At 44.8% G+C, this 22937-nt stretch overlaps 1 protein-coding gene across 2 annotated transcripts in view; it reads right to left on the bottom strand.

Annotated features, from left to right (window-relative positions):
- Nucleotides 1-22937, bottom strand: part of col27a1b (collagen, type XXVII, alpha 1b) — a 598999-nt gene that overhangs the window by 479246 nt on the left and 96816 nt on the right. For both annotated transcript variants that reach the window (XM_041193458.1, XM_041193459.1), the window contains exon 5: nt 10066-10119. In XM_041193458.1, the coding sequence (XP_041049392.1) occupies nt 10066-10119 (54 nt within the window). The remainder of the gene's footprint in view (nt 1-10065; nt 10120-22937) is intronic.

The raw sequence follows: 22937 nt of genomic DNA on the forward strand, positions 1-22937 counted from the left end.
GCCTTCAGATGAGCCATCAGACGGAGGCTCCGACTGATTCTTTGTGTGTGGGTAAAAAATTCCATGGCACTATTTCGAAGAGCAGGGGAGTTATCCCCAGTGTCCTGACCAATACTGATCCCTCAGTCAGCATTACACCAAAAAAGAACAGGTTACCTGGTCATGATCAGAGTGCTGCTTATGGGAGTTTGTTGTGCAAACAGACTGATGTGTTTCCTATGTTACAACAGCGGCGACAATTCAAAAATGTTTCATTAGCTGTAAAGTGCTTTGAGATATCCAGTGGTTGCAAAAAGCACTATAGAAATGCAAGTCTGTTAGCTCACTGCTATTCTTAAAAGCACCAGAACCTCCTTGTGCAGTCAAGTCCTGATAATAATAATAGGAATTGTGGTAGCAAATCACAGTGCTTCTGACAGTCATATCATTATTGCCTCATGTTTAAAGGAAATCAGTCACCTTAATGCTGAAAGGGATACTCCAGCACGACAATGACAATGTTTATCTGCCATCTAATTTGTCACAGAGCAGGCTTTAATGGGATAATGAGCATATTTCAATCCTCATAAATAATCCCCTGTTCTGAGAAGCTGCTGTGTGGTTTTGTTCGCAACGACAAACGATTAAGTAAGGATGCCTGAGGTTCCGGGTACTCAACTGACTATGTTAGAAAAACCTCAACACTGGCCTGGATGAAACAGTCAGAAAGAAACAGTGGGCTCTGCCTTTGGTGTCAATGTTTATATCGTCACAAAGTGCACAGCTGCCTTTAAAGGGGGCTGGCGAAAATAAAAGGATGGGTTTCTGAGCTTCTGGAATCACTAGTATCACTGCGTTTATCTTAGAATATGTGCACAGAAGTTGGGGCTGTTATTAACAGCAATGTTATTACTTTATTCCAAGAGTCTTTTCTTCCTCCCCCAATGGCATGTTAGTAAGTGAAAACATCGAACAAGCCTGTCAAGAAGTTAAAATTATAATTTTAGCATACTTTTCTTCAGGCCCACCATCATGGCCATAGGTTTGGTCAGTCACTGGCTACCATGGCATATAGATTTAAAATAAACCGCTGGAGTTTCTCAACATTTTTCCGATGTTGGAGTGTCAGCTGAGGCTCAGTCAGCAGCAGTCTGGCCTTCTGACTCTGAAGGCCGTGGGCTCAAGTTCCATTCCAGAGCACAAGAACAGAAGTCAAGGCTGACACCTCAGCGCAGCACTGAGCGAGTGCTGCACTGTTGGAGGTGCTGTCTGTCAGATGAGATGTTAAGCCAAGACCTTGTCTGCCCTCTGAAGTGGGACTAAAAGATCCTGTGGCACTATTTTGATCGAGAGAGCGGAGTTGTCCCTGGTGTCCTGATCAATATTTGTCCCTCAATCAACATCACAAAAAACAGGCTGTCTGGTCATTATCAGAGGGCTGTTTGTGGGAGCTTGCTGTGTGCAAATTGGCTGCCGTGTTTCCAGTATTACAACGGTGACTCGTTCCCCTTCCTTAAACAAGGGAAAACTTTTTGACACATGCAATAAAAAAGCCAAGGCAGACTATAGCTACACTCCTTCTAATTTAACATCAGGTGAGGTTTAAAAACATGGCTACCTTTGTACAATATCCTCTTTTAAAATGAAAACAGAAAATGCTGGAAAAACTCAGCAGGTCCAGCAGCATCTGTGGAGAGAGAAACAGAGTTAATGGGCAGCATTTTGCCCTAGGTTGGAGGGTGGGCCCCACCGGCTTGGCGGCGGGTGGGCAGCCGAACTCTGCCGCCGAAGCGGGCCCCGCCGCCATTTTAAGTGGGCGGGCCAATTAAGGGCCGCCCAGTGGTCTGCCCGACAGGAAGCGCTATGCGCCTCCTGTTCCGGGGGAAGAGGGAATCCCCAACTGTCAAAGTGCGCATGAAAGAGCGCACGGCTCCCTGAGACTAAGTGCCGTCTCAGGGAGGTCACTGACAGTGCTTCAAAGTGTCAAAATAGAAAAATTTAAAAAATCATTAACATGTCCCCCTCATGTGACAATGTCAGACGAGATGGGACATGTTAATAAATCTCACGTAAAGTTTATTTAAGATTTTAAAAACGGACGTGAAACCTCATCCCGCCGGTTGAGGTTTAAGGTTGGACGGGCCGGTCCTTTCGTTACCTTAATTATCCTGTCATTGGCCTCATTTGGACATTGGCAGGTCGGCGGGCGGACAGCTGATCGCGCTGAAGATTTAAATGGGGCGGAATGATGCCGGGGATTCCTCCCAATGTCACCCCGCGTCATTTTCCCCTCGGCGAGCAGGGCCCTGCCCCCCAAATCGCCGACGGGAAAGATCAGGCCCATGTTTCATGACCCTTCTTCATAGCTTCTTTTTCAATGATGGTTGAAGCATACGGTGTACGATTCTGAGATACTCTCCGGTGTCACGGGGGAGGATCTTCCCCCTCGTCGAGCGGGCGCGACGGGCGGGCTGGACAGTCCACTGCCCAGGATCGGGCCCTGACTGCGATTTCACGCTGGCTAGCCGATCAACGGTCAGCCAGCGTGAATCACGGGCTGAAACGCTCAGCATTGCCTGGGTGGGGGAGGAAGAGGGCGAGCGTGGAAGTCAGCGCGTGCGTCCGGGTGTGCGCTCAGCGAAAGCTCCCTGAGGGCACCAGAGCTGCCTCAGGGAGCTGAAGATTTCTAACGTTAAAATAAAGATTTTAAAATTAAGGTAAACACATCCGCCCGCCCCCCCCCCCCCCCCCCCCCCCCCCCCCCCCCCCCCCACACACTCCCCCGACCTCATGTGGCTCTGTCACACGAGCAGGGACGTGTTAAAAATGAGATTTAAAAATTTTACATTATTTTTAATTAACGTCGGAAACCTCATCCCGCCCCGTGGACGAGGTTTCCTCAAAAATCCAAAGGCCGCTTGGCCTTTTCGCCAGCCCGCCGACCGTAAGGTTGGACGGGCAGGGAAGAATTCACTTCAAACAATTCATGAATAGGCTTGACAGCCCTCTGAACTGTCGGCGGGTGGGCTGCTGACTCCCGCGCGCACCCACCGACCGAAATATCCCGCGAGTGCGCGATGGCCTTGGGACGGTCGCCCGACATCATCACCGCACGCTATTTCACACTTGCCCGCCCAGCTGAAAATCCAGCCCATGATGTTGCTGACACAACCACGCACAGCGTACAGGTGGAGCCTACGTGAAAAAGGGTAACCCCTTTTTCACCTGGCCCCCAAAGTACAAACATGCAACAATACACTCCATACATTATCTGCACTGACGAGAGGCGGTGTTTGCCCATTCAAAGTGTGTAGGGTGGTAGGGAATCTTTGTTCTCCCTTCCCGGTTGTACAAGCAAGCCAACTGGCACAATCAAGATCAGGAGAAAGGAGTTCTTTGTAGTGCAGGCACCTGTTGTGATCACTAGGACTCATGAAGGACAAGAACAAATTGGCGTAATTAAATGTTTGAAACTAATACGGCCATTTTTACTCAGTCAGTTGGTACCCAAACGGTCAAAATACTGCATCTGCAAAGCAACTTTGAAAATTGGTCGGCATTAAACTGGAGTCTGGCCCGTCAAGCGGACATGAAGAAGTGCAAACATTTTTTTTGAAAGGTTTTGCACCAGGTGGAAAGGAACATTTCTACCAGTAGGACAGAAACAAACTGGTGCTTCTCAAAATGCTTTAAATGGAATAAAAATGGGGAATTAGAGGATAACATTCCAATAGCACTGACACAATGGGCAGAATTTTACTGTCCCTGGTGGCGGGATGGGATGTCGTGGGGTGGCGGTGGGTGGGGGGGGCAAGGGGGGGTGGTGTTTGTGTGGCTGCTACAATAGTGAGGAGAGCGGCGAGTGGGGAATCCTGTCAGGACACATCCCCAATCCCACAGCCAGGGAAATTTCCCCGTGAGCGGGCTGTGAGGCAGAGTATTGCATATTGAAAAGCTCTATTAAGGGCTGCTTGTGTTTTGCCATTGGCTGGTGGCCCACTGCTGTTAGGGGAGGCTGCTAGCTTCATGGAGGCAGACCTCCTGCCCCAACACAGGGACCCATCGTAGCTGGGGGATCCAAGGCCCAAAGAGGCGGGGTGGGGGGGGGGGGGGGGGGGGGGGGGGGGGGGGAGGTAGCCTCCACAGCCCTAACAATCCCTCCGGAGGAGGTTCCCCTCTGTCCCACAGACTCTACTGCCCTCAGTCCCCTAAATGTTAATCCTTACATACCTCTCCACGGGCAACTCCATTTCAAGGCACCTCTGAGGTTTCCCACCTGCCTCGGCAGCGACCACCTTTCCCCCCCATGACGTCACTGAGACTTCAGAGCTGTCGGCCACCGGATTGGACCAGCAACGTAGCCTGCCTACCATTGGACGGTGGGCCCGCAAGCAGCCAATTAGGAGGCCGGCTGCAGTAAAATCACCATGTCGGTCCTACAGTCGGGACCAACCTTCCCTCCAGATGGTGGGGTCCTGAAACCCATGGTAAAATCCAGCCCAATAAATCAAAACAAACTAACATTTGACTTTCACTGCAAATTCAAAACCAGATATAAATATTAACCAAAACAAAAACAGAATTACCTGGAAAAACTCAGCAGGTCTGGCAGCATCGGCGGAGAAGAAAAGAGTTGACGTTTCGAGTCCTCATGACCCTTCGACAGAACTGTCGAAGGGTCATGAGGACTCGAAACGTCAACTCTTTTCTTCTCCGCCGATGCTGCCAGACCTGCTGAGTTTTTCCAGGTAATTCTGTTTTTGTTTTGGATTTCCAGCATCCGCAGTTTTTTTGTTTTTTTCATAAATATTAACCATGTGGAAATAAAAATGTTAATTTTTATGCCTTCCCCTTGTATTTGTCTATTTTTCTTGTTTTGTCTGCCAAGTACCCGTTTCTGGATGGGGAAGAGCATGTGATTTATTTCCAGGTTGTTGCCAAACACAACTAGCAACCCGCCATATATCAATTTATAACGTTTCCTGCCTCCCTGCATGGAAGTAGATCATTATGAATATGAGGCCTCTGTTGAATTGATCTTTTCTATTCATAGGGGTTTATATGTTAAATTCACAAGTGGTGCATTCTAGGCTTTATTTTGCCCTGAAATTACTAAATTGCTATTCGATGCTCATCCTTTGAATTTCCTTTAGCTCAGAAATGCTCTTAGAACAACAGCAGCTGAATTAGGCCACTCTCCCATCCAACATGGCTGATCTAGCGATCTCTACTTTGAATATCCTTAATGACTGAACAGCCATAGCTCTCTGGGGTAGAAAATTCCAATGATTCACAATCCTTTGAGAGAAGAAATTTCTTCTCATCTCAGCCCTAAATTGCTGACTCTTCATTCTGAAACTGTGACTCCCCGTGTTCTGGATTCCACAGTCATCTAGCCTGTCAAGTACCTTACGAACCTTATCTGTTTTAATGGGATCATCCCTTCTTTCTAAACTCCTTATGATTTTGAGCACCTCTATCAAACCTCCTCTGAAGGGCCCAGTCTACTCTCGCAGGCCTAGGCTACTCTCGCAGGCCTCGTCTACTCTCCTAAGCCTAGTCCACTCTCCTAGGCCTAGTCTATAAAATCACTCCTCACAGGACAATCCCCTCATCCCAGGAACACTGTGTACACTCTTATACAGATCACACTTACTTCCCATATCCACAGGTTGTTGTTGATCCCTATTAATATATAGTGCATCTTGTATCATTACGACCAATGCTACGGGATTGCGTGTATATAAAATAAAAGCAGAAATTGCCATAATGATGAACACCTTTCAATTGGGCATTTCTTATCCACAATATGTGTTCATTATAATTTGACGAATAGATACAAGAATTCTCTGAATTCATGGATTTTGTGTTGTTACATCAATTCTTGAGGATAATGTAGCTGATCTGGGAGGGCTGTTTGCAAATGAGCAAATTCAACTGTGTTGCACTGAGCATTGAAATTAAACGCTTATAAGGCTACATTTTGCACGATATTATAAAATGGGTGACAGCAGATCATAGCTTGGTTTACATTTCACCTGGTTATTATTGCCATTGAAATCCAGTGAACACATTTAAAACTGTTGCAGAGTCAGAATGTATTTATCTTTAGTTATATCCTTGCAGTTATTGTGAAATGGAATATATAATGGAGGAGAGTGGAAGACCCAGTTCATGACGCTCTCCAAACCTTCACAATTTTGAAATAAACACAGAAGCTTAAATTGTTCAAGGACGCACTGGCAGCAAACCTTGTCACCAATCAGTGCCTGTCAGAAAAGCATTCATTCATTAGTACCATTTGTGGATCAAGCTGTTCTCCACAACAGACCTAACAGAGTTTATAGAGCAATGGTGGGCACCTTAATTACATGGGGCAGGTGCCTGTTGACCATGAGCGGAAGGAGGGTATGTTCCAACTCCTCATATCCATGGAGAACCCATTCATTCCCCATTGGCCCCTGTATTAGCAAGTTAATTCCAAGTACATTTTTGTCACATTCAGATCTACACCCCCAAACACACGCCAGGGTGGAGGTGGGGGCGGGGGCAAGGCGTGATCTGGTGGAGCATTGCAATACAGTCCACCAAGGGTGTCGTGCATCATTGTCGCTTCACAAACTGGCACTGCAATGGGGGGAGGACCTGGCTGAGGAGGAGATGGAGGAGCTGCACGTATCCTCCAATGAGGAGGATGTCGAAGGGGAGGGTGATGAGGAGGTCTTCGAAGGCGAAGATGCCAGTGATAAGGCCACCGCACTGGCCGGATGAGGTAGGCGCGCTCGGGAGGCCCTCGCAGCCATATGAATCGTGGGGGATGACGACGAAATGCAGTGAGGACAGTTCTGATATCCTCATCTTGCATCTGTGAATGTTTGACTCCTATGTGGCTGATGGCTGCGCACATACCCTCAGTGCTTGGCTCGTGTCATGGAGACGCAGCAAAGACCCTAATAGTTTCTAGGTTCCAGGAGGATAATGATGACAACATGCAGCGAGGACACTCCATAGATCTTCACATCGTCTCTGTGAATATCTGAATGATTTTCTTCTGACTGCTACACCCTGTCTGTGATGACCTTGGCGGGTGTCCTCTGGAGGGCTGAGACCTTGAGGGCCCCGGCCTGCTTTTGGGGTCCTGTGTGGCAGTGGCACCCTCCTGGAGTTGGAGCCATTGGGGTCACAGGATGAGGGGATTTGGATGGGCCAGATACTCTTGGATTCACCTGGGTGGATGGCCCCTTGGCGTGTATCTGCGGATCCTCCTCCCTATGGGTGCCCAAGGGCCACTTGCTGACTCCTTAAGGAGAAGGGGAAGCTGGAGTGAGATCAAGCTGCCCTGCACCCCGCTCGCATTGACACTGTTGGAGGCCAACTATGGTGTCAGCAATGGAATTCAGCCCGTGCAACTGTGCAGGACCAATGACCTGGACCAAGGTCTCCACGGCAGCTGCCATCCTACCAATGTTGACCGTGGTGCATTGGCATGCTGATACTATCATCCCAGACTGAAGGTGGATGGTCTGCTCCATCGTGCCCTGCAATCTGATGTGCACTGACATCCCTTCCTGATATACCCGAGCTTGCCTTCGCAGCTCCAGCAACTGAGGTATGACCGAGTCCAGAGGCTCATCATCTGACTCGGACTCAGCAAAGTTCTGGCCTCCAGAAGTCCTCCAAGTGCTGGAAACCTGGGAAGTCCCCAAAGCCGCCTGCTGTGGATCAGACAGTGCGCAGTGCTCACCATCGTGACTCTGAGGCTACTCTAGAACTAGGTCCCACTGAGGTGTGTGTCTCCATGCTGGTGGAGGGTGTGGGTGAGCGCTGTGACGGGACTTCAATTAGGGTGTCATCAGATTCTTCTTCTGAGGTGTCTTTGGGGCTTGAGTTGAGGATGAGAAGGATGCCTGGCATGTGTGGATGGTGAGTAGTGCCATGGACAGGATGAGGGCATGATCAGAGGGCAGATGAAGGTGTGTGTGAGAGAGTGAAGCTGACGTCCCATGAACTGGCAGTGTGTCCCTTGAACTGGCATTTGACGCAGTGCCACACAACAGGCTTGTGAGAAAAGTTATTGCTCATGGAATAAAAGGGACAATAGCAACATGGATACAAAATTGGCTGAAACATAGGAAGCAGAGAGTAATGGTCAATGGATATTTTTGGGGCTGGAGGAAGGTTTGTAGTGGCGTTTCCCAGAGGTTGGTATTGAGACCTTTGCTTTTCCTGATATATATTAACGATCTAGATCTTGGTGCGTAGGGATAATTTCAAAGTTTGCGGACGATACGAAGCTTGGGAGTGTTGTAGCTGCGAGGAGGTCAGTGTAGAACTTCAAAGGACATAGACAAGTTGGTGGAGTGGGCAGATAGATGGCAGATGAAGTTCAATGTGGAGAAGTGTGAGATGATGTATTTTGGTAGGAAGAACATGGACAGACAATATAAAATAAGGGGTGAAATTTTGAAGTGGGTGCAGGAGCAGAAAGACCTTGGTGTATATGTGCATAGACCATTGAAGGTGGCAGGTCAGGTGGAGAAAGCAGTTAATAAAGCATATAGTATCCTGGGCTTTATTAATAGGGGCATAGAATACGAGAGCAAGGAGGTCATGCTGAATTTATATAAGACACTCATTAGACCTCAGCTGGAGTATTGTGTACAGTTCTGGGTGCCACAGTACAGGAAGGATGTGAACACATTGGAGAAAGTGCAGAAGAGGTTTACAAGAATGGTTCAGGGATGAGAAACTTCAGCTATGAGGATAGATTGGAGAGGTTGGGACTGTTCTCCTTGGAGAGGAGAAGGCCAAGAGGAGTTTTGATAGAGATGTTCAAAATCATGAGGGGGCTGGACAGAGTAGACAGGGAAGAGCTGTTCCTGCTCATAAAAGGATCAAGAACAAGAGGGCACAGATTTAAAATAATTTGCAAAAGAAGCAAATGTGACGTGAGATAAAACTTTTTCACACAACGAGTGGTTCGTGTCTGGAATGCACTGCCTGGGAAGTGTGGTGGAGGCAGGTTTAACTGAGGCATTCAAGAGGGCATTAGATGATTATTTGAATAGAAGCAAATTGCAGGGGTATGGGGAAAAGGCAGGGCAGTGGCACTGTGTCATAATACTCATTTGGAGAGCCGGTGCAGACATGCTGGGCCGAATAGCCTCCCTCTGCGCCATTAAAATTATGTGATTCTGTGATTCCGAGTGAGATTCCTGTGGATGTGTGATGGGTTTTTGAGTGCGTGAGTTGAGAGTGATGAGGAGAGTGACTTACCTTGGCAGAATGGAGGTCATTCATCCTCTTCCGGCACTGAGTGGCTGTCCTCTTTTGCAGGGTGTTGGCAGTGACCATCGCTGCCACTGTCACCCAGGCTGGATTTATCACCTTGTTTGCTAGTCTTCACCCATACGGGGGTGGTGGTGGTGGGGGGGGGGCGGGGGGGGGGGGGGGGGGGGGGGGGGGGGGGTGGCGGTAGAGGACTTCACGGCGGTCCTCCACTGTGCCCAGTAGGCGCCCCAGGGAGGAGTTTGGGGGCAGCATGTTTCCTCCCTTTGGCAACCGTGGCTTCACAGCAGCTTTCGATCGCTCAGAGAGAGTCAGCTCTGTGCAGGGGCGCTCTTTTAAATACAGAGCCCAGATTACTGAAGGCCTGAGGTGATGGCGGGGCTGCCGAATCAAAGGCCGCTCCCCCAGTGATCTGGCGTGTTTCCCAGGAACGCATTATTAGTGAGGTGGGACGCACCGGGATTGGGACGACATGGAGCGAAAACCCGCCACTGCAGCCAATGTGAAACGTCCTTTCTCCCTGCCCTCTAACGCACTTTCCGCAAATCGGGGACAGTTCCGCCCATTGAGTAAACTTGGAGCTCAGAGACGGAACAATACAGAACAATGTTAATGTTTATTGTAAATCGCTGCTATAGTCTGATTTCTAATCAGAGTGTTAGATGACAAGATGCAGTTCATAAAAATGGGGATAAGTTAGGAATATTTATAATAAGCAATATATTTGTTATTGGATGCGCAACGATTGCAAAGCGTACCATCAGAATTAAACACAATATTTTTAAATGAAGCACCAACCTTCACACCTGGGGGACCCGGGCGACCTGGATTTCCATGTGGTCCTTGGCGTCCCTATTGAACAAAAACACAGAGAACCAAAGAAATCAGATGGGTAAGATTCCTAGACGAGTAGCTTGCTGCGTATCAGATAAAACAGGTTTCCGATTTCTAATAGTAAGTATACTTGCCAATGCAGAGTTCACCTTGTTTCTCACTTCATGAAACATAAGAACACAGGAAATGGCAATGGGAGTGGTCTACTCGCCCCTTTGTGCCTGCTCTGCTATTCAACAAGACCTTTCATCTCAACTCCACTTTCCCTCACCATCCCCATATCCCTTAATTCCCAAATATCGATCAATTTCTGTCTTGAATAAACCCAATGATTGAGCATCCACGGCTCTCTGGGGTGAAGAATTCCAAAGATTCACAACCCTTAAGTAAAGAAACTTCTCACCCTTGTACTAAACAGACAACCCCTTATTCCGGGGCTGTGACTCCATGTTCCCCAACCAGGTGAAACATTTCCTCTGCATCTGCTCCAGAAAGTCCCTTAAAATTTCATGTTTCAGTTGGATCACCCCTCATTCTCCTAAACTCCAGGAGCGGAATCTTCTTGTTTGGCGTGTCGGGGCAGGCCCCACAAGCCAACGCCTAAAATGATGGGCAGTGACGTTGGGCGTACGTCCCGACATCACCGCGCATCATTCCGATCTGGAGCTCGGCGGGCGCGCACCGGAGTCAGCTGCGCGCCCGCCGAACTGTCAAAGGCCTGTTAAGGCCATTAATAAACTAATGAAAGTAATTGTCACGGCTGCCCATCCAGCCTTAAGGTTGGCGGGCGGGCAGGTGAAGAGCCCAAGGCGGCCTTCGCATTTTTCACGAAACCTCGTCCACGGGCGGAATGAGGTTTCATGAAGGTTTTAGTAATTCAATAAAAATTTTCATGAAAATTCATAAACATGTCCCGGCTCATGTGACACTGTCTGAGTAATGAGGGGACATGTCTGAGTAATTTTCTTTTTTCCTTTTTCAATGCTTCATTATGGAACTAATCTCCTTGAGGCAGCTCCATGCCTCAGGGAGATTTCTGCACTCTTTCGTGAAAGAGCGCTGGCCCCGACTCTCCCTCCTCGCCCTGCCCGCGCAGGTAGTGCTGAGCACTACCCAGGTGTGTGTGTCACACTGCGCGGGCCTTAATTGGCCCGCCCATCTAAAATGGCAGAGTGTAGCCAATCGTGGGTGGCAATCGGCTCCGCGTCCGCTCCCAACCAGCCCGCCCAATGAGGAGAAAATTCTCCTCCAGGGAGCAAAGGCCCAGTTTACTCAATCTCCTCTCGTGGGACAATCCCCTCATCCCAGGAATCAGTCAATTGAATCTTCACTGCACTCTGTCTTGGGCAAGTATATCTCTCCTTAGGTAAGAAGACGAAAACTACGCACAGTATTCCAGGTGTGCCCCCCAGCCCTCTTGCCCTCCCCAAAATATTGTAATTTGGAAAAACCAAATTATTTAATTGGTATCTGTGCAAATATAAAATTGAAGTGTTCCTCTATGTTTTTTTTGGCTTTGCCAGGTATAAGTGTATGAGTCAATGCAGCATATACACTAGATAAAACAACTGAAACTGAGAGGCTGTACAACATGGTCAAGTTTTCAATGAGCTTTTTTTTGTTAGTTAGAAACCACAAGTTTTTCAGTGTGGTTCAGTATTAAGGCTAAAATATTAATGTACTAGAGAATGCATTCACTGTGGTGATTGATGGAGTGCATTCCATTTTTTGCACTCAGCAGTGTTCAGCAAATGTTTCATAACCAACTATTCTCATTAAATCAACTTGCGCAAAGACACATGTTTTTCCATTGCCACTCTACCTCGGAACCCGTAGACAGATTAAAAATTATTTCAGGACCACCGTCTCACCCTATCCCACTCCAAATAATCCACAAAATCTCACTTTCCGCTGGTACACTAATTAAATCCATAATTCCAGCTGGACATTGACAGACATGTGGTTTCTCCATGGTCAAGTTTAAGTAACCTTTAAGTCAAACTTGAGACTCATGTCACTTCAGGATGTGTAACATCTGGCTCTGAGGAAGCACGTTATAATGGTAGTGGAATATCTTCTCAAGTTGGTGGTATTCCAGAGAGAGAATTCTTTCCTCTATTCAAGAAAAAAAAGATGAAGTTGCTTCCATTTTGCACTGGAACTTGCAACTCATTCTTGATATTCTTAGTTTAAAAATGTGAACTGTGATTTTAACTTCCTGCGCTCAACGAGAACGGGATTGTTTGCGGGGAGGGTCGTGGGGGGGGGGGTGGTGGTGGTGGTGGTGGTGGGGGGGGTGGGGGGGGGGGCAGGGTGAGTGGCAGGGAACAGAATCACAGAATTGTTAAGGTGCAGAATGAGGCCATCCAGCCCATCGTGTCTGCACTAGCGGAAGAGGAAGGTTAAAATGTGGTGTTGACATACCCAATTCTCATTGGTCTCACACAATTTTAGCAGGCGTTTTCCTCCCAGCTAGCAAGGTCCTTCCACCAGGCAGCTCGGGGCCTCGTTTGAATTTATAATCTCGGATATGATAATGCCATTCAGACGCCATTTTAAAACCGTTGCCATCGCATTCAGCATCTGGTGTCGACCTTATCAGGACCACCAGGCGTGGAGAAATTTGATATTCCGCAAATATAAAACTAGTCTTTTAGGAATAGAGGGTTTTTTTTTAAGCTATAACTATGAACTTAATTTCTAATTAGAAACCCAGTTACCCCTCGTACAACAAAGCCTAACTTTTTCAAGGGCTTTTACGCCTAGACTAATATCGTAAAAATGGAAGTTCTCATCATTTCAGTGATTTCTAATTGTTTGCGGTCTGCAGGAACTTTCAACTGCATGCCCTTCAGAGAATCACTGACATAAACTTCTGGATTTCTGTGTTTAACACAGTGCAAAGTTGCAGTCAATTTCAGAGGAGTAATAATGGCGAATGCTGACAGTTTAAGCATCCTTCATACTGCAAAATTCGGGCCATCACTTGGGGACCACATCATCCCTCAACCATAATTTGAGAGTTTTAAGGGAACTTACAAAAATAGATTTCTTACCACTGTATGCATTATACCTTCTTCATAACAATTTAGACAATGAGGAAATAGACCGGCGTCTGAAAATGACTAAAATACCCGCATTTCGATTGGGCTCTGTAGCTGTGAAATGCAGCCAGGATGCCTCACTTTAGCCATTTTGATAAGGAGTTTGAGAAGCATAATCAATATTTTTCTGAACTTTTATTTGTTAATCTAATTTTGGAGAGATGCTTCTTAGGTTTAGAACACGGTCAAACATTTTTCCCACTCGTTTCTCGTCAATTTATTTGCCAACTTTAGAGAAACACATAACTCTTGTTTATCTACTTGTGTGTTGTGGAAAAAAAGAGACAGACTATCAAAGCTCTTCTTCATGCATTCATCAGGAAAGTTTGTAAGAAATAACCAACAATAACGGGGGAGCACCAATGCATATTGCATGAGAAGAGGATGCTGATTGGTTGGCAGGCGGACTCTGATTGGCAGAGGCATTGCCATGGAGAATGCAGCATGCACAACATCCCTGCATCCTTTCTCCCTGTTCTTGGCTTACTTGAAATGAAGAAAAGAGAGATTCCATAATAAAAAGTTTTAAATAGCTTTCAAAAATGGTGTCGCCAAAATTCATAATTCTCGCCCAGAATAGAGTGTAAGAAAAAATCCTTTTGGTGGACAACTCAATTTCAAAGCACATCTTTACTTAACTGCCTGGTCCTTTAAACGCTTTTGCATTTAACTGGCAGGCCTGCTGGCATTTAGGAGGCAGCCTCCTCTGCGTAAAGGCTGCAAAATTCTATTGGTGTTGAAATGACATAACTCCCTCTTCAGTTTAATAAGATTATAAGCTCCTGCCACTTGTCTCAAGCTTCAGCTGAAACGTACACAGCATGTTACATTGGCAGATACCTTTCGTTACTTGTCTCTGTCCATTTTTCCAATCTATTAGCCTCATTTTGTCTGAATGTGGCTGAGATTAAAATCTATCCCAGTCATTAACAACAAATTACACCACAGGAGAAATGGGTGCTGATTTGTTGGCAAGGTGACTCTGGTTGGCCGAGGCGTTACCACGGAGAAAGCAATGAGGAACAATGGGCTCCCTAAGCTCCCGACTAATTCATAAAAGTTGCAAGGCTTGAACATATTCCTTTTATTTGCAGAGAATGGATCCCTGCACATGAATGCATGTCACTTCTAGCAAGTATAAATGAGCTACGTTACAAGTTTCACTGATTATCTTAATTGGTTGTTAGTGTTCTCAGGATTGACCACACAACTGAGCAACATCATGTATGAATTTCAGTGCCAGCGTGATGCCAGATATGTAGGCTTTACATCCCAACAATTGATTGATTGAATCAAACAGCATGTTCCTTCAGTTGTTCATGACAGGCAGCGTAGACTGTACTTGCAAAACACAAAGCAAAATGACTCCATGTGCTGCAATTGAACAATCCTGGGTGCACTGAAAGCTACACTTACAGCCAATTTGAGATAATCTGTTACACTTAGAACATGGCTCATTTATACCTACTAGAAGCAACATACATTTATGTGCATGGACCCGTTCTCTACAAACTAAAAGGAATATGTTCAAGCCTTGCACCTTTTTTTTGAATTATCCAGTAGCCTATAGTTTCCAGTTGCTTTTTCCATGGCCATACCTCTGCCAATCAGAGTCAACGTGCCAACCAATCAGCATCCTTTTCTCTTGTAGTATAAATTGTTGTGATCATTTGAAATTTGGCATTCTTGTATATGTCCTGATGAGTGTAAGGCAAAAGGCTTCAGCAACATGTCTCTCTTTTCAGCAATATTCAAGCTCTGCACTACCGAGCAACTATTGGTTAGCTGACTGTTACAGGAGACTCTTGTACATTGCAGCAAGTTCACATAGGCCAGCTGTACCAAACTGTTGCAGTCAAACTGACAGATGTTCTGGTATTAAAGTGGTTTAATGTATTTTTTTCTCAGTCCAATGTGGAATTACAGGAAAATGAGCCAAAAATGGAATATAACCCAATCGATGTCCGGCCAATTTTCAACAACTAATTGTGATTCACAGTTAGCTGCTTATAATCAGCTGAAATTACTGTTGTCCTTTACTTCTGAGTAGATTCTAGCAATACCTAAATAGTGAGCAATCCTACGACTTACATCTTTTGAAGGGTTGTGATATGGCCAATGGCATCTCAAAGAGGTCGTTAAGAGGAACATTATTAGATATTTCTGGATCCTAAGCCAGAAATTCAATATACAGGCTATTTGAACATTATTTAAGCCAGCTGCAATGTTACAGATAATTTTGAACAGCTCAAATCACAAGTATCAAACTGTAATAAACAATTCAGTTTGAACCAGGCCAGTTCAACTTCATTCAAATCCAGCTGGTGTGAACAACTCAAATCAAATCCAGCTGCCATAAACAACTTGATTTAAGTTGAATTCATGCAAGGGAATATTGCACAGTGCCATAGTTAGTTTCTTGTGAAAGGCCTCCCACACACATGCACTTGCATTCAATCTATATGCAAAATTTTTGATTATTACAATATGTGGGTTTATGTTATCAAATAGCTTCCCCAAGTTCCCTTCCCCCCTCTGTATAAATAGAGAGGATACAGCACAAATGTTATCTAGTTGTTCTATGTCGTCTCCATTTATGGCAGATAGACAGTTTTTCAATTCCCTGGACAAAAATAGAACATTGACCTCGCATGTATTTTTGTTTAAGCTAACACCTTTCTTCAATAGAATTGAACAATTTACTTTGACTGAGCAAACTTGTAGCTAATGGGCCAGGTTTCGCTGTCAACATGGCAATAATGGTGCTCAGCTTCACTAATGTGCAAATGGTACAGCAAGTTCAGGTGATGAGCAGATGTGCATTTAAATGCCAATATCTTAAAGTTGCTGCCCGAGGTGCCCTATTCAGCCATCAGCTTCGCAAAAGCTGCATCTTGCTGCCTACCTCATCATTGAAATGCATTAGATTCCATGAAGTTGCTATATTCACATGGTAGATACTATCTGAACTTGCCACATAAAATAAGCCTTTTCCTTTCAACAAATCATTTAATGATGCAATAAGTGTTAATTGCAACCAACCTACCTCTCTGGCACTGAAAATTAACTATTATAAGTGTGGAACCTCATTCCTTCAGATATTAATTGTTGAAAGTTTTAAAAATGTAAAATTTAGCTTTTTTCTAACTTTTCCACTCTGTCTTTTTTCCCTCTCTTAATCTAATGTTTTTTCTTTCTCTTTATTTCTCTTTCAGTACCCTACTTGACACTGAATTTGCCTGCTCTAATTTACACTTCCTTCTGAGTTCCTGCACTGCATATTTCACAATCCTTCTAGTGGATTGGTTAAAGAGATACACAGTTGTTTGCTCTGTTCATGGGCCCCAGCTGCTGTTTCCTTCACTGTGTCCACTTTCAGAGGCTTGCCAGGCAAAATATTTGAAAACCTAAAAATGCACAGGCAAGTCCTACTAACAGCAGATGTCCAATAGATGTCTTGTCACAGCAAAATGGAGAGGGGAATTCCTAGTTATAGATGCACAAGTGTAAGTCAGATGGAACTGGACTTAGGGAAAAGTATAGTGACAGACTTCAAGGGGACATAGTCAGGTGAGTGGAATGGGTGGACATGTGGCAGATGAAACTTAATGCAGTGAGGTGGTACATTTTGTTAGAAAGAATGGGGAAAGGCAATGTTATAGAAAGGATACAATTCCAAAGTTGGTGCAGGAACAGAGGAACCTGGATATATAGGTGCATAAATTATTGTAGGTGATAGGGCAAGTTGAGAAAGCGGTCAACAAGACATACGGGATCCAGGTTTTATAAATAGAGGTATGGAGTACAAGAGCAAGGAAGTCATAGAGGTCTGCAGCACAGAAAAAGGCCCTTCGGCCCATCGAGTCTATGCCAGTCAAACAAGTGCCTAACTATTCTAATCCCATTTTCCAGCACTAGGCTCACAGCCTTGTATGCCATGGCATTGCAAGTGCACATCCAAATACTTCTTAAATGTTGTGAGGGTTTCTGCCTCTATCACCCTTTCAGGCAGTGAGTTCCAGATTCCCACCACCCTCTGGGTGAAAAAATTCTTCCTCACATCCCCTCTAAACCTCCTGCCCCTTACCTTAAATCTATGTCCCCTTATTGATCCCTCCATCAAGGGGAAAACTTCCTTCCTGTCCACCCTATCTACGTCCCTCATAATTTTATACACCTCAATCATGTACCCCCTCAACCTCTGCTATGGTCTGGTAAACCTTTATAAAATACTGGTTTGGCCTCAAGTGGAGTATCATGTCCAATTCTAAGCACCACACTTTAAGAATGATCTGAAGGCATTAGAGAGGGTGCAGAAAAAATTACAAGAGTGGTTTCAGGGATGACAGAGTTCAGTTACAGGGAAAGATTGGCAAAGCTTGAGCTGTTCTCCTTAGAGAAGAAAAGTTTGAGGGGAGATTCAAAATAGAGTAGGGGTGTTCTCCCCAGTATCCTGGCCAACATTTATCCCTCAATCAACATTACAAAATGTCAGATTATCTTGTCATTATCACACTGGGGTTTATGGAAGCATGTAGCTGAAGTTTTTCATCTTGTACTCATCAGGATAAACACAAGAATGTTGAATTTCAAAGGAGCACAACAATTTATACTACTGGAGAAAAACTTGCTGATTGGTTAGCAAGTCAGTCAGCTGCCGTGTTTCTCACATTACAACAGTGACTGCATTTCAAAAGCATTTTGTTGACTGTAAAGTGCTTTGGAATGTCCCGTGCTGGTGAAAGGTCCTATATAAATGCAAGTATTTTTTCTTTCCTCATACTATGCAACATCTTAGTGAATCTACGCTATGCTCCAACATCCTTTCTGTTGTGTAGAGTACAAAGCTGTACACAATACTACAACCATGGTCTTCCACAGGTTTTCTATTTATAGGTTCATCATTAAACCTTGACTTTGACGTTCTAAAGTGAATCAAATCAAATGATTTGGTCTGGTCATTCATACAGTGCCAGTGGTTTTGAGCCACTGTTGGAAATTTCAAGCCAAGAGTTATTGCTGGTTTAAACAATCAGCAAACATACATCCTTTTGGCAACTTGGTTTATAGGAGGATCCAACATTGTCACCGCTCTTTAAAGCAGATGACTTATAGTCGAGGACCTGCAGTCCCAAACTAAATGGGTGGTATGTATATCATGAACCAGTTTCCAGACCAGAACAAAAGGGTGGTTTAAGAATAGTAGCATTTTGGGCAACAAGAACTTATAGGATTTGAGACATTGCTTACGCAATATAAATTAGATTGTTTTTTTACTTCCATGTAGAAAAGTATTGGCTGGCCATCATTCCTGTTGCCTAAAAGCTGTAAATGAATTTGATTCATGTTCGTGCATACAATCTGCTTCCAATTAGGCTGTTCTAAATGATTTGAATTTACTCAGATTTATGTGAATAATTTGAATCAGGTTAGTATAAACAATTGGAATTCTAATTAGGTTTTTATAAGTAAGGTTGCTGAGGGAAGACTACAAATTTAGGAATAAAATCTCAAAATAAGTACAATTGATCATAATTTGGTACAATTGATTATAACGTTACTTTTTCCCAGAAAAATGTCGAAAGAGACAGCCACCTGGACATTCACTGGACAGAAGTGCATTTTTTCTTCTGGTCAAATGCTGCCATTGAACTGAGTGAGTTATTCCATAGTAATGGCATTCCTCCAGAAGCACTGAGTATTCCTTCACCTCGACTGTGATATTTTCTATAGTTATGTTTAAAAATATAGAATTTTGAGCGAAGTCTTATGATCCCTGTGGAGGGGCTGTAGACCAGAATAACTAAATTTGCTAAATTAACTCCAAATGAAGAAATTATACCAGCAAGATTCCACTTTTTGTAACTTATACTTTAACATGAATCAGAGCCAACACAAATTACCCATGCATTAACAGGCAAATGTTCGCGGATACAACAAAGATACATATGCACTCATAAGCCCCACATCAATCCCTGCACAAGTGTGGCACTACAATGCTGCACAGTTCTGAAATATGCTATTCTTTATTCATGCAGGGGAGGTCAAATGTCCTATCGAACAACAGCTTTCACCTTTGAGTTTTGTAGATACGATTATCACCAAGGCACATTTCTACAAACTCTCTCTACCTTGGGTCTGTCCTGATGGTGTAGTTTTCCAGAATTCCTTTTCAATTGACCAACCAATAACATCCTGGTTCATGATTTAGCCACTTCTGGGAAAGCGCTCAGCACTTTAGCATCTCCCGAGCTATTCACACAGCTTTCCAGGCTTTAGACCTTTTTAGCCAGCTCGCAGAGTTCCTCCGAGAGCTTCTGTTTCTTTTTCTGCCAAACAGAAAAACCAGCCTCTTCCTGAAAGCGATTTGTTTCATCTCCTCACAAGAATTCTGTGTCCATCTTCCTGTCTGCCTCTGCTGTCTCTTTGTGTCGGCATCTGTGCGTTAGTCACCTTCATCCTTCAGCTCCTCTACTTCGTGTCTGCCAGCCACACGGCTTCTTTCATAACTTTCTTCCTGTTGGTGCTGCTTCCAGGTCAAGGGTTGCCAGGTCACATGGACCACTTTTTCTTATTATCCAAGAAAATTACAATTGATCCCTTTACAATCATTTCAAACTCTTAAAAGTCCTTTTCAAACATTCTTAAAAACAATTTCAGAATCCACAGACTTTTTAAAGAATTTACAAATTTACTGTACTATTTCCACGTCAAAGGACATCACAAAAGAAACTAAAGAGCTAACATTTTATGACACTTTAGCACATCCACGGGATATCCCAAAATGCATCCATGCCAAAAATCTTTAAGGCCAGGATTTCCCGGTCGGCGAGTCGGTGGGGGGGTGTGACCCGCACGCCAACGCGTAAAATGACACGGGATGATGTCGGGCAGAACTCCCGATGTCACCGCGCCCCATTTCAATTTTCAGGTAGGCGGGGGCTCAGCAGAATCCGCTGTCCACTCACTGACCTATCAATAACCAAGTGAGGCCATTGACAAACTCATTAAAGTTTAAGGTTGGTGGGCAGGCTGGGAGCCCTGGCGGGCATTAGAAAAAGCATGAAACCTCATCCACGAGCGGGATGAGGTTTCATGTAGGTTTTAAAAAATGTAATAAAAGTGTCTTTGAAAGTGATGGATATGTCCCAACTCATGTGACAGTGTCACATGAAGGGACATATCAAGGAGATTTTTTTTTCTATTTTTAAGATTTTTCAATGTGGAGCCGATCTCCCTGAGGCAACACTTAGCCTCAGGGAGATGAGTGTGCTCTTTCATGTGCATGTGTGAAAGAGCACACTCTCGGCTCAGGGAATCCCCCCCCCCACCCCCCCCAGCCACCCGCACAGGGAGCGCAAATTGGCCCACCCGCATAAAATGGCGACGCACCCCCCCCGGTTGGGGGTGCCGTTCAGAAGCACGCCTCCATGTGCCCGCTCTGAAAATCCCCCCCAACAGAGGGGGGGGGGAAATTCTGCCCTAAGTGCAGCCATGTTGTTATGTAGGTAAATACAAAGCCAAATGCATAGCCCAACTAACAGCATATTGAACTAACCATTGATGATCAAGAGAGGAATGTCCTGACGCTGGTGAGCTCCCGGTTCATCTTCAAATAAGTTGTAAGTGGCAGGGATCTTCTACATCCAGATGGACAACTAGAACAGACATATGTGCCTTTGGTTTAATGTCTCATCCAATAGCACCTCCAAAGTTGCAACAGTGGACAGGATTGTCAGCCTGGGTTATGTTCTCGAATCCTTGCATGGGACTTGAATCTATGGACAGAACTTTACGGTCCCTCCCGCTGGTGGCATTTTCCAGTCCTGCCAAGTCAATGGACTTTTGAGCAGCTCACCGCATTTTCCAGCCCACCCCCATCATGATGACGCCGTAAAATTCTGCTCCATGACTTTCTGATCCAATCAAGAGTGCTACCAACTGAGTAAAAGAGGCTTTTATACAATTTTTCATTTTTACTGCTTGAAATTGAACCAAACCAGTGTGAGTTAACAAAGGGTTACTATTCATTTAACACTAAAGTTTTTCACATTTTAACCTACTCCCACTTGCCGACTGGACACCCGACAGAACACAAGAACATTTTCATTCACTATTTTCTTTGGTAAAAATGTTTAAATGCTTGACAAATAGCCAAGCCAACCCCTTTAAATATTTATACATTAAAAACTGTTAAACCTGCCCCTATTTTCCTTCTGACTAGGCGTTATTTATGCAGTGGGAAAGGCTATCATGCAACCAATCCTTTATTTTCTAAATCAATGCTTCAAAACTTTCAAAATAAAATTTCCAATAGCAGCCAAGGCAATAATCATGTGAAATAAGCCCTGCCACAACTTATATGGTCAAAGGAAGTATTCCTTTTTCTCTCTTGATCATGCTGGTAACTAGAACTTCCACATTTGCTATAATATGAATCAGATGCAATCCAATTCACATCAACTTCAGAACAACTTTACCTATTACACAACAGCGATTTTGACCATCTTGGTGAACTACCATGTGGCAATGTTGGCTCCAGCTATTACAAAAATGCTTCTAGCTAAAATCCCACATTCTTTCAGTCAGCATTATTCAAAAAGTCACCACAGATGTTTCATTATTGGCAACAAACAGTCCTGATTCACCATCCCCAATGGTGGATGTATCTTGTTTGTGTATCTCGTTCATAGAATGAATTGAATCAACAAGATTCAACTCAAGCTTTAATGTTGTTTATTAAAATCTGGTGCCAACTGAATCCCAGCAACATCCCATAGTAATGACGTTTCTCCAGGTTATAGGGCTAATACAAGTTCTCTATTTTTCTTCATTCCTCTGAAAGTGCTAATTCTAGAAAAGATCTGACTGTAACAGGGACCAGCAGCTCTCTATTATTCAACTAGGTGCCTTTCTTTACTCCCAAGTCTGATAGTGAATGGCAAAAGACATGGAGAGAATCACAGCCTGGTTCGATTATGCTCTCATGCCATTTCGCTCTCATGCCATTAACCTGCTCGTTGTTGCTTGGATTGGGTTAGCTCAGGACTAGCAGCCTGCTGACCTCATTACAGCCTAGCTCCAAACATGGACAAAACAGCTGAATTCTAGAGATGAGGTGAGAGTGACTGCCCTTGACATCAAGGCAGCATTTGACTGAATGTGCCATCAAGCAGCCTTGGCAAAATTGAAGTCCATGGGAATCAGCAGGAAAACTCTCCACTGGTTGGAGTCATACCTAGTACAAAGGAAGATAGTTCTGGTTGTTGGAGGCCAAACATCTCAGTCCTAGGGCATCGCTGCAAGAGTTCCTCAGGGTAGTGTTCTAGGTCCAACCATCTTCAGCTGCTTCATCAATGACATTCCCTCCATCATAAGGTCAGGAGTGGGGATGTTTGCTGATGATTCCACAATGCTAAACACCATTTACAACTCCTCAGATACTGAAGCAGTCCATGTCCAAATGCAGCAAGACCTGGACAACATTCAGGCTTGGCCTGGCAATTGGTAAGTACATTTCCGCCACACAAGTGTCAGGCAATGACCATCTCCAACAAGAGAGAATCTAACCATCGTCCCCTGACATTCAACGACATTGCCATTGCTGAATCCCCCACTATCAACATCCTGGGGGGTTACCAGTGACCTGAAACTGAACTGGACCAGCTGTCTAAATAATGTGGCTACAAGAGCAAGTCAGAGACTAGGAATCCTGCGGCAAGTAACTCATTT

This window comes from Carcharodon carcharias, chromosome 8 (genome assembly GCF_017639515.1).
Source record: "Carcharodon carcharias isolate sCarCar2 chromosome 8, sCarCar2.pri, whole genome shotgun sequence".
NCBI lineage: Eukaryota > Metazoa > Chordata > Chondrichthyes > Lamniformes > Lamnidae > Carcharodon > Carcharodon carcharias.